The sequence below is a fragment of the Macaca nemestrina genome, chromosome 7, assembly GCF_043159975.1.
Source record: "Macaca nemestrina isolate mMacNem1 chromosome 7, mMacNem.hap1, whole genome shotgun sequence".
Lineage (NCBI taxonomy): Eukaryota > Metazoa > Chordata > Mammalia > Primates > Cercopithecidae > Macaca > Macaca nemestrina.
In genome coordinates this window covers 153,300,028-153,312,952 of record NC_092131.1, presented here as the reverse complement: position 1 = coordinate 153,312,952, position 12,925 = coordinate 153,300,028, and the positions used below count along the sequence as shown (strand labels likewise).

The 12,925-nt window shown below is 37.0% G+C and overlaps 1 protein-coding gene across 1 annotated transcript in view; it reads right to left on the bottom strand.

Moving 5' to 3' along the window:
* Positions 1 to 2,646: 2,646 nt before the first annotated feature.
* LOC105490670 (SHC adaptor protein 4) overlaps positions 2,647 to 12,925 on the bottom strand; it is a 142,654-nt gene continuing 132,375 nt past the window's right edge. The window contains exon 12 of the mRNA XM_011756531.2: positions 2,647 to 5,061. Coding sequence (XP_011754833.2) covers positions 4,906 to 5,061 — 156 coding nt within the window. The 3' untranslated portion in view covers positions 2,647 to 4,905. The remainder of the gene's footprint in view (positions 5,062 to 12,925) is intronic.

Genomic DNA, 12,925 nt, shown 5'->3' with positions numbered 1-12,925 from the left:
TACATTTTAGAATAATCTATATCTACAAAAATCTTGCTGAAAGTTTGAAGGAAGTCTGTGTATCAATTTGGGGAAGTTGACATCTTTCTTATATTGAAGTTTGTAATGTATGAACACAGTATGCTCTCCATTTATTAGATCTTCTTTGATTTCCTTCATCAGCATTCTGTCATTTGCAGTGTGCGTCTTGTACATATTTTGTTAGGTTTACATGCATGTCCTTTTTAGCAGCTGTAAATAGTATTACATTTTTAATTTTGTGTCTATATGTTCATTGTTAATATATAGAAGTGCAATTTAATTTTGTATGTTTATCTTGTATCCTCTAAGCTTTGCTGAACTTAGTTCTAGGAGGGATTTTTTGGTCATTTTTTGAATTTGGGGATTTTGAGGGTTTTTGTAGATCCTTGGAATTTTGCACATAAACAATCATGTTATCTGCAAATAGGGACAGTTTTATTTCTTCTTTTCTGATCTGTATACCTTTTATTTCCTTTTCCTGTCTTATTGCACTGGCTAGAACTTCCAGTACTATATTCACAAGAATAGTGATAATAGATATCATTGCTTTGCTCCTGATTTTAGAGGGAAATGACTCAGGCCATGATTTTAAGTATAATATTAGTTAGCTGTAGTTTCTTTGTAGATTTTTTTTTAAGACAAGGTCTCACTTTATTGTCCAGGCTGGAGTGCCAGGGCACAGCTATGGCTCACTGCAGTCTTGGCCTCCCAGGCTCAAGTGATCCTCCCACCTCTGCCTCTTGAGTAGCTAGGACTACAGGTGCACACCAACACACCCAGCTAATATTTTTAAAATTTTCTGTAGAGATGGGGTTCTGCCATGCTGCCCAGGCTGGTCTCAAACTCCTGAGCTCAAGCGACTGCCTGCCTTGGCCTCCCAAAGTGTTGGGATTATGGGTGTGAACCACCAAGCATGGCCTCTGTAGATGGTCTTTATTTTTAGTTTACTAAGAATTTTTATCATAAATTGATGTTGAACTGCATCAAATGCATTTTCGGCACCAATTGATATCATGTGGTTTTTCTTCTTTAGCTTCTTAATATAGTGGATTACAGTGATTGATTTTCAAACATTGAACTAGCCTTGTATTCCTGGAATTAACCTTAATTAGTCATATTATGGTACATAATTCTTTTTATATATTGGGGAATACTCCTTGATAATATTTTGTTAATGATTTTTTATCATATTCATAGAGATTTCATCAGTAGTTTTCTTTTTTTTTTTTTGCTGTTTTTGTCAGTTTTGATGTCAGAGTAATTTTACCTTCAAAATATGAATAGAGAAGTATTTCCTTCACTTCAATTTTCTGGAAGCAATTGTATAGTATTAATGTTATTTCTTCAAATGATAGAATTCTCCAATGAAACATCTGAACCTGGAATTTCTTTTGGGGAGGTAATTGTGAATTCAGTTTTCATAATAGTTATAAAGTTATTCAAATGATCAACTTCAAATTGGCTAAATTGCGGTAGTTTGTACTTTTTGAGGAATTGGTCTATTTCATCTAAGTTGTTGTCAAATTTATATGTGTAGAACTGTGTGTGGCATTCCCCTATTATTCTTTTGATGTTTTCAGAGTCTGTAATGATAAATTCTCTTTCATTCACAGACTAAAACCACTTGTCCCATTAGTAAGACTATGGCAAACTACAGACAATTCATTTGGAACACTAATATGTCGATATTTAAATATTTTCCACAGATGCAGATGGTATATTTCACATATGTTTGACATAGTGATTTCATATTATAATTTTTGTTGGTCTATAATTCCAATCATAAAAGGTAACAGGGTCAGGTTTGTTACTTTTCCATATATAATTACAAGTAATAAAATGGCAAAATTAGTAGAAGGAATTGCAAGAAACATGAAGGTGGGATTAAAAGGATCTCTGTAAGATTGAAATGCATTTGAAGTTGTTCTTGAGTGAAATAACCAATGCTTCAAAATACAGCTTGAGTTTTAATAATAATAATAAGTTGACATTTTTGCTGTAATTCATTTATGGTTACCTGAAAATCTGTACTTATTTCTCTGCAAATTAGCTTTGCCTTCCTGGCTAACCCAAAGCCACTCTAATGCTTTTAGAAGCTTGACTCTCTTCAAAGTCCTCTGTGCTGGATGTACTCCATTTATTTGCCCTTCCAGATCTCCCCCTCTAGTCTTTTCCATCCCCTCTGTTCCCAGGAGGCTGACCTCCAGAACTGCATCAAGGAGCTCCCTTGCTCTCTGTCTTCAAGTTGCTTGGGCCAGTGGACAATCCCAGCAGGAAATAGGGGGAACAGAAGAATGTTGGGTTATTAATATCCCTCACTGCCTCTTAGTTGAGTCAGCAGGGCTGACTGCATTCCTCCACTACAGGGCACAGCTCCTAAAAGGCAGCCCTTGCACACAGCTCCCTCTCCAGATTCGGTTAGCTGTTCTTTCCCTTTTTCCCTTAATTGGCCCCAGGGCACTGCATTCTCCCTCCTGATTTCCCTAAACTCTGTCCACACCTTTGTAAATAGTCTCTTTATTAAACTCACCTTGAATTATCCAGTTTGATTGAATCAATGTGTTTCCCTGATACATTTTACAAATGACAGTTTCCAAATCCCAAACATCAGACATATTCTGTCAATTGTCACAAAGCAATAATCATTTATTTTTTAAAGTCATTTACAGGTATTTGTAGGCAAATGGATTTCCACTTTAAGACAGATAAAGAATGTGAGATTAAAATAGCATGCAGACATTCCTTTTATTGTTTCCTTTTGTTTTAACTGTGTCTGTGGTATTTTTAAGTACCGTATTTAACTACTATACTATTACAGTCAAATACTGATTATCCATGTGTACTGCTGACACCATTTACAGTCATTGCATCTATTTGTATCAGGAACTCTTGCTACCAAGTTAATACTCTGCTCAGCTAGACTGAGACCACAGCCCTGCTCTGTGTCGGATAAAAGTGGTTAGACTACCCATACATTTCTAATGTCTATACCCATGCTGATCCCCTTTTTAAGGACAAATGATCAAGACCTAAGGTATATGGAAAATTGGTGAAAAGTACATTAATTCTAGTTGTATAAAAGGAAACAAATCCATCTAAAAAGTTAATGGCAGTAGAAATAAAAATCATAAGCCTTTACAGTAAAATATTAGAGTATGCTTGGTTTCTAATGATTTCTATCCAAAAGAAGTTTTATTTAAAACTTAGCAAATATATCACAATCACAAAGACTAAGTTGTATCTACATAGCCAAAATGAAATGGAGTTAAGGCAATATCCAGATAACTCAAGATTTTTTAAAATAGACAAAAAACACACCAAAAAAAAAAACCATTTTTCTTGCAAAGGCAAGAAAAGGACAGAAGTAGTTTTCTGCTACTCAAACCAAATCCACTTTTATCATCATTCCCTATATTATTCCAAAGTTTCAATGTTTTAGACCAAATGGTTTGGAGTCTCAATTTTGTGAATGTTGATCTCAGGTGTGCCATTCATTCTGTGAGTATGGACACAGACTATAGAAGAAAAGCTTAATTTTTTACCTTAACTGTACAGACTGGTTATCAATAACGACCTCGAACAAATGAAAAACTTGCTTTGTAGAGACTTGTACTAAGTTAGGACTGAAGTAGTCCTCCAAATTCCCCTACCCCATTTAGCTCATTTTATTGCCAAGGAAACTGGAAACCAAACAGATTCAGCAACTTGCTGAAGGTAACACTGATAAGCCTCAGCGTCATGCTTTTCTGTACACCATGCTTAATCACTCTGTTAGTTTATCAGTTGGTCTACATGTGGCAAATCTTTCCAAGTGCTTCATTCAATATGTTTTTTTTTCTTTCTGCATTTTGTCTGATCATATGTATACAAGGTGCTAAGGATGTATGTAGGTGAGAAACTATGATTCAGTGTCAGCCAATCAAGAAGAAATTTTCCTATAATTTCAAATAAATTCTGTACTTTTACTAAGAATGAAACCAATTTGAATAGTAAATATGAAGAATACTGGTTTTGTTTGCCATCTTTTAAATCCAAGCACTCATGAGGTTTTTTTTGTTTTTTTGTTTTTTGTTTTGTTTTGTTTTGTTATAGCAGGAAGAGGGGAAGAATATAATGCAATCAGAAATGACTGATAGATTTGGCCTCTTCAGCTTGTCACATGCTGTATCTGAACAGTCTGAATAGCAAACACTGAGAAATGCTAGGCCAGAGAATTTGGGCCCCAATCCTTTTAACCAGCAAATGGGACGGTCCAATGAAACAGACAGCCACGTGAGTGGCTTTTGATTTGATTCCACTGACATCCACACAGTTCAAATTCAATGTCATATTTATTTTAACATTGCAGTGAAAAACGCTACTAAACAGAAAATGTAATAAAGTCAATAAGGCTCAAGAAAAATGCTTATTTTTTGTAGCAAGAAAAGCTTTTTTTTTTTTTTTTTTTTTGGCAAATGGTTCTGTAGTCATAGAACATGAAGATACTTAGAATTAATCTCCCAATATGAAAATGTCCCCAAATTATCAAGTTGAAAGGCACATACCACTGCCCCAGCAGTTCATTCAAGTTGTCGTTAGCATGTGAAATTTTAGTTGTGCTTTTAGCTTGTGATCAATGCAATATGGCCTTAAAAAGTGACATCCGTGCATACATATAATTTCTTTTAAAATGACCAACCCTCTTCCTCTTTTCTGATTTTCATTACTGAAGATCAATTTTTGGTAGTTCTTCATTTGATAGAGGACCTGGTCCATGATAGTCTCGGAAAGATGCACTTGACAGTTTGTGCTCTATTTTATCTACAAACAAAGTTTCAATTATCTTTGTGTCCTAATACAAAATGGGGTTTCTTGAAATATCAGTGTGATGGTGCTTCAATACTGTCATTTGTTGGAATGCAAAAGTGCTGGATTATTATCTTTTCTCACTGGTTGTTTAAGGCTTACTTCACTTCCAGAAGAGATGATTGGCAAACTGTTATCCATATGGTATCTGATAAGGTGGCCGACGTTATCAAATACATGATCCTTGGTCCTCACCTTGAAAAAGAAGTACAAATATATTTAGGTTAAATTATAGTAGTTCTCCTGAAAGATATAGACAATCAGGGGGGAAATGCCAGATATATCCCTAAAGTAGATACTTTGCTGAAGAAAAGGTCCTTTTTTTTTTTTCTTTTTTTTTTTTTGTGGAGACAGTCTCACTCTGTCGCCCAGGCTGCACTGTAGTGGCACGATCTCGACTCACTGCAACCTCCGCCTCCTGGGTTCAAGCAATTCTAGTGCCTCAGCCCGAGTAACTGGGACTACAGGCACGTGCCACCATGCCTGGCTAATTTTTTTGTATTTTAGTAGAGGTGGCGTTTCACCATGTTGCCCAGGTTAGTCTCAAACTCCTGAGCTCAAATGCCCACCTTGGCCTCCCAAAGGGCTAGGAGAAAAGGTGCTTTTAAATAGTTGACTCTGTATTCCCTGGTCAACGATTTCCTCGTTCCTCATTACCATTGTAAAGCGACCATTCCAATAGGTTAGGAAAATGGTAGGCACTTGTCACCCAATCCAAATTTGCAATCAGCCTCTTTGCAGTATTATCGCTTGGTATATTCTGTGTTACTATCTCTATGACTATTTAACTGGTTTGCATACAAGCATGAATTCCAGGATTGTAATTATCTTCTGTTAACCACAGTGCTTCCATATCACCTTGTCCCTGTCGGAAGCAGGCCTTTCTGGAGAAGTCCTACCTCCTGCCTCTCTTTGGAGGCTCGGCATTCCTGTCTTCTCCAAGAAGCCTCCTCAGACCTTTCTAACAGACATTCATGTCTCCTTCCCACAGACTTCATAGTAGCTGATTCACAGATATTTGTTGCATGGAACTTACTGTCTGTATGCCAAAGAAATTCAATTTTCTTATGGCATGCCTTCTATGGAATTCCCTTCCTAGTACCCTATGCATAGACAGAAGACGTACATTACTGTCCATTGTGGCTCCACCAGTTTGGTGGCCTGGTTATATATGTGCACCTGTTTGGAGGGTGACTAGTAACCATCCAGGAAAGGGAAGATATGCAACAAGGCAGCACCTTGTTATGTATTTCTGCTAGTTCTCCTACAAGGGATTCTTGGAGTTCTGTCCAGATGTTGGTTTTTGTCATATTAAAATCATGCGTAATTACTGGAATAATTAACACAATTTGAATATGGACTATGACTTAGATAATAGTATTGTATAAATGTTAAGTTTCCTGATTTTGATCTTTGTACCATGACTGTGGAAGAGAATATCTCTGTTCTTAGGAAATACACATTCAAGGATTTACAGGAAAGGACACAATGGCACCAATTTGCTCTCCAATGGCTCCAAACCTCAAAGAGGTTTTCATCTCATTCCCATCCCATACCAGATCAGCTGACCAATCCTGCCATTCTATGTTCTTAATGCCACGTTACTCTGCCTTCTTCTTTGTATTTCTTCTGCCTCCATTTTGCCTCAGGCTTTCATTACTTTTTACCTAGAAGCCTCTAATTACTTTCTCTGTCCCTGGTCTTTCCCGTTCTCTTTAATCAATCCTGTATACAAGTGTCAAATTAATCTTTCAAGTACAGAGATTGTAAACAGGCCACTCTGACCTATGTAAACATGCCACTATGACCGAATGCCCCATACGCTTTAGTTTGCCAGGGGCTAGGATGGGGGAGGGAGGGTTATGCACAGAGAGTTTGAACCATTTTGAATTAAAAATAGGGAGAGTTCCTATAAAACTCTGGTTTTATGACTTATTTGAAAAAAATAAAATCTGGTCGCACTGGGCCTCTGCTCTGCATGACAGCAATTGATTGGAGCTGAGTGGTGACTGCCCCCTTACACAGGATATGTGCCTTTTTTTACTGTACCTTATGCTCGCTCTATCCCCTGCCCAGCTTTATTCACTTACAGTACTGGCCTAGCCCTGCAAACACTTGTGTTTGTAACCTCACCCACACAAGATTTTTTCCTTGTGGTAAGAAACATATAACATGAGATCTGTTATACATGTATTTAACAGATATATATGTATATGTATTTATAATATAATTCAATTAGTCAAGGATTCATTTTATTTATTTATTTATTTTTGAGATGAGTCTTGCTCTGTTGCCCAGGAGGCTGGAGTGCAGTGGCACCATCTTGGCTCACCGCAAGCTCCGCCTCCCGGGTTCACGCCATTCTCCTGCCTCAGCCTCCCGAGTAGCTGGGACTACAGATGCCCGCCACCTCGCCCAGCTACTTTTTTGTATTTTTAGTAGAGATGGGGTTTCACCGTGTTAGCCAGGATGGTCTCAATCTCCAGACCTCGTGATCCTCCTGCCTCGGCCTCCCAAAGTGCTGGGATTACAGGTGTGAGCCACCGCGACTGGCCAATATATATGTTATATAACAGTTAACAAGACTGTACACTTAACAGATTTTTAAGTGTACAGTACAGTCTTGTTAACTGTTAAGTACAATGTTATACAGCAGATCTCTGGAACTTTTTCATCTTGCATGGATGACTGAAACTTTTACCCATCAAACAGCAACTACCCATTTCCTTGAGAACATAATAGCATGGGACAGGATTGCCTTCTTTTCTATGGTTGTTCTATAGTGTTCCACTGTATGGATATACTATATTTTCTTTATCCATTAGTTCTTTGGTGGATCTTTGTTTTCACCTCTTGACTATTGTGAATAATGCTGCAATAAACATGGGAGTGCAAATATCTTTTCAAGATCCTGCTTTCGGTTATTTTGTATAATTACCCAGAAGTGAGGTTGCTAGATCATATGGTAGTTTTATTTTTAATTTTTTGAGAAACCTCCAAACTGTGTTCCATAGAGGCTGCACAATTTTACACACCCACCAATAGTGCACGGGGGCTCCAATTCTTCACATCCTTGCAAACACCTGTTATCTTCTTCCTCTTTTTTTTAAATAATGGCCATCTTAACAAGTGTGAGGTATTATCTCACTGTGGTTTTGATTTGCATTTTCCTGATGATTAATGATGTTGAGCATGTTTTCATATACCCGTTGGTCATTTTTTGGTCTTTTTGGAGAAATCTCTATTCATTCAAGTCCTTTGCCTATGTTTTAATTGGTTGCTTTTATTTTTTTGCTATCGAGTTGTAGGCGTTCCTTATATATTTTGGATATTAACTCCTTATCAGATACATTGCAAATAGTTTCTCTCATTCTGTAGGTTGCCTTTTCACTAAGCTGACTGTTTTCTTTGCTGTGCAGAAGCTTTTTAGTTTAATGTAATGCCACTTCTCCAGGGTCCCTTTTATTGCCTGTGGAAATACCACTTTTCCTTCTGCCTCTAGTTTCATTCCACTGATATTCGGCATGATGTCAGCCTCTTAAATTTGTCAAGATTTGTCTTGTTATCTAACATGATCTATTCTGGAGAATGTTTTGTGTGTACTTAAGAAGAATATGTATTCTGTTGCTGTTGGATGGAATGTTCTGTATATGTATGTTAGATCTATAGTGTTGTTCAAGTTCTTTTTTTCCTCATTGATCTGTCTGGTGGTCTATCCATTATGGAAAGTGGGGTGTTTAATCTCCCTACTATTAATGTTTTGCTATCTATTTCCCCCTTTAGTTCTGTCAATGTTTGCTTCATATACTTGGGTACATTGATGTGCATATATATTTATAATTATTATATCTTCCTGAAGAATTGATCCTTTTAACATTATATCATGTCCTTCTTGGTCTCTTTTGACATTTTGACTTAAAGTTTATTTTGTTTGATATAAGTATGACCACTCCTGCCCTCTGTTGGTTATCATTTTCATGAAATATCTTTTTCTAAACTTTCACTTTCAACCTACGTGTGTCCTTAAATCTAAAGTGAGTCCTTGCCAGGCGTGGTGGCTCATGCCTATAATCCCAACACTTTGGGAGGCCAAGGCAGGTGGATCACCTGAGGTCAGGAGTTTGAGACCAGACTAGCAGACATGGTGAAACCTCGTCTCCATTAAAAATATATAAATTAGCTGGGCATGGTGGCAAACCCCTCTTGTCCCAGCTACTCGGGAGGCTGAGGCAGGAGAATCACTTGAACCCAGGAGGCGGAGGTTGTAGTGAGCTGAGATTGTGCCACTACACTCCAGCCTGGGCTATACAGCAAGACTCCATCTCAAAAAAAATAAATAAATAAAATAAAATAAAGTGAGTTTCTTATAGATAGCATGTAGTTGGATCTGGTTTTTTTTTTTTTAAATCAATTCAGTCACTCTATGCTTTTTGATTACGGAATTTAATATATTTACATTTAAAGTAGTTAATACTAGAGAAGAATTATTACCATTCTATTAATTGTTTTCTGAATTAAAGCTCTTTTTGGTCCTGTTTTTCCTTTCTTGCTGTCTTCCTTTGTGTTTCATTGATTTTTCATAGTGAGTAGGCTTTAATTCCTTTATCATTTTGTTTTGTGTATCTTCTAGAAGTATTTTCTGTGTGGTTACCATGGGGCTGACATAAAACGTAGCTATAACAATCTATTTTAAACTGATAATAACTTAACTTAAATCACATACAAATACTCTACACTGTTATTTCTCCACACACAATTTTATGTTATTGATGTCACCAATTACGTTTTTAAAGTTCGTGTATTCATTAATGTATTTTATAGTTATATAGTTATTGCTGCATAATAACATTTTGGTTAACAACAGACTGCATATACAATGGTGATCCCATAAGATTATAATGAAGCTGAAAAATTCCTGTTGCCTAATGGCAATTGTCCTAAAGAATTGACTAATGAGTTGTTGGAACTGAAACAGGAAGGCATAGCTGAAGAGGAGGCAAAAGGAAAGGAAAGTGCAGGCAAAGAAAAAGAAGAAGAATCCCCTCAAAAATTAACAATAAAGAGTTTAGCAGAAGCTTTTTCAGACCTTAACAAGTTTCTTGAAAAGACTAAAAACATGGACCCCCAACACCAAAAGGTTTCCATTAATAGAAAAGAATGCTCATGATGCATTATCTGCATACGAGCAAATCTATGATGAAAAAAGAAACAAAACAAGCAAACTGGCATGGTCATATTTCTGAAAACAGTGACACTTTCTCAAGAGACTCAGGCAGGTCCTTTAGGAGATATTCTAGAATAAGGCATTGTTATCATAGGAGATGACAACTCCATGCAAGTTATTGCCCCTTGAAGACTGTGGAATAAAATGTGGAGATAGAAGACAGTGATATTGATGATCCTGCCCCTGTCTAGCGCTAGCCTAATGTCTGTGTTTCTGTCTATATTTTTAACAACAAAAAAGTTTAAAAGTAAAAAATATAAATAAAAAAATTTAAAATAGGGAAAACCATATAGAATAAGGATATAAAGAAAAATATTTTTGTACAGCCGTATAACCTATATTTTAAGCTAAGTGTTATTACAAAAAAGTCAAAAGATTAAAGTAATTTAAATGTTTACATGTTTACAAAGTAAAAAAAATTACAGTAAACTCAAGTTAATTTATTATTGAAGAAAGAAAATTTTAAAAAATAAACTTAGTGTGGTCTAAGTGTATAGTATTTATAAAGTGTGCAGTAGTGTGCAGTAATGTCCTAGGTCTCTACATTCGCTCACCACTCACTCACTGGCTCACCTGGAGCAATTTCCAGTCCTGCAAGCTTCATTCACAGTAAATGTTCTATATAGGTGTGACATTTCAAATCTTTTATATCCTATTTCACTGCACCTTTTCTATGTTTACATACACAAATATTTACCATTGTGTTACAATTGTCTACAGTATTCAGTACACTAACATGCTGTACAGGTTTGCAACCTACAAGCAAAAGGCTATACCATATAGCCTATGTGTTAGTAGGCTATACTATCTAGGTTTGTGTACATATATTCAAAACCATTTGCACAATGAAAAAACCATCTAGAAATGTATTTCTCATAACATTTCCCAATTGTTAAGTGATACACAACTTATTTTTCATACTTTTGTCTTTTAACTTCTATAACCAGAATTATTTACACACTGCCATTACAATATTACAGTATTCTGTATTTTTCTATATATTTACCTTTACCAGCAAGCTTTGTACTTTCATATACTTTCATGTTACTGTTTAGTATCCTTTTGTTTCAACTTGAAGGACTTTAGCATTTCTTGTAAGGCAGATCTAGTAGTAACAAACTCCTCATCTTTTGTTTATCTCAGAAAGTCTGTATTTCTCCTTTATTTTTAAAGGATGGTTTTGGCCAGGCATGGTGGCTCATGCCTATAATCCCAGCACTTTGGGAGGCTGAGGCAGGTGGATAACCTGAGGTCTGGAGTTCAAGACCAGCCTGGCCAACATGACAAAACCCCGTCTCTACTCAAAATACAAAAAATTAGCCAGGTGTGGTGGCGGGCACCTGTAATCCCAGCTACTTGGGAGGCTGAGGCAGGAGAATCGCTTGAACCTGGGAGGCAGAGGTTGCAGTGAACCAAGATGGCGCCATTGCACTCCAGCCTGGGTGACAAGAGTGAAACTGGTCTCAAAAGAAGGAAAAAAAAAAAAAAAAAGAAAGGATGAGTAGTCTTGGTTAGCAGTCCTTTTTCTTTTAGCATTTTGAATACATTGAACCCACTGATAGTCTTATGGGGGTTATGATAAATGTGCTGATAGTCTTATGGAGGCTCTCTGGTACATAATGAGTCTCTTGCTGCTTTCAAAATTCTCTGTTTTTGACAATTTGATTGTAATGTGTCATGATGTGAATGTCTTTGGGTTCCTCATAGTTGGAGTCCATTGGTCTTCTTGAATCTGATGTTCATTTTCATCCCTTGGGAAGATTTCAGACGTTATTTCTTTAAATAAGCTTTCTGCCCCCTTTTCCTCTCCTTCTTCTCCTTCACTCTCTTCTCCTTTTTGAAATCCAATAATGCATAAATTGGTCTGCTTGATAGTATATCATAAATCCCTTAGGCTTTCTTCACTTTTTAAAATTTTGCTGTTGTTGTTGTTGTTCCTTTTTCTGAAGAATTTCCAATGACTTCTCTTTGAGTTTGCTTTTTTTCTTCTGCTTAATCAAGTCTGCTGTTGAACCCCTCTAGTGAGTTTTTCAGTTCAGTTATTGTATTCTTCAGGTCCAAAATTTCTGTCTGCCTCTTTTTTATATTTTCTTTCCCTCTGTTGATATTCTGACTTTGTTCATGGATGGTATTATTGAGCTCATACAGCATCTTTACCACACTTATTTTGAATTCTTTGTCAGTTAATTCATATGCCTCTGTTTCTTTAGGATCTGTTTCTATAGATTTATTTTGTTTGTTTGTTTGGGCCACCTCTCTTTTTCCTTACAAACTGGCATCATACAAGGGAAGAATCACACCAACCAGCCCAAATAGAGGTCCTGGGGGTCTCTAAAATCTTCTGTGGGAGGATGTGACTTTTCTGGGCCTGTGTGTTCAATTTTTCAATTACAGAAGTTTGCCAGTTTTTCAGGAATTTGTAATCTCTTGCTCCTTCTGATGTCTGTGGCACTGCAAGTTCTCTGGTTCTATAGCAGCAAGCCACCCCACTTTCCCTGTTCTCCGTGGTCACAGGCATCCAAGGTATGCCAGCTTCCTTTCAGTGCCCCAAGCGGCAGGACAGATAACTGGTTCATCAGGCATCCCTCCAAAAAGTTGGAATTCTGGACATACTTCACTCCCCTCCCTCCCTTCTGAAGGAGAACCTTCAAGTTGTGTACTTTCTCCTATTTCTAGTGAGGAGTGCCAGCTGCAGCAAGCTACCCTGTGCTCTTCTTTGTTCTCAGTGGCTCCTGGCATCCAAAATATGGCAGTACCATGAGCACTCTATGTGAAGTGAGACAGAAAGCAGTCCCTCAGGCAACCCACTGAAAAGCCAGAACATGGCATGCAAGC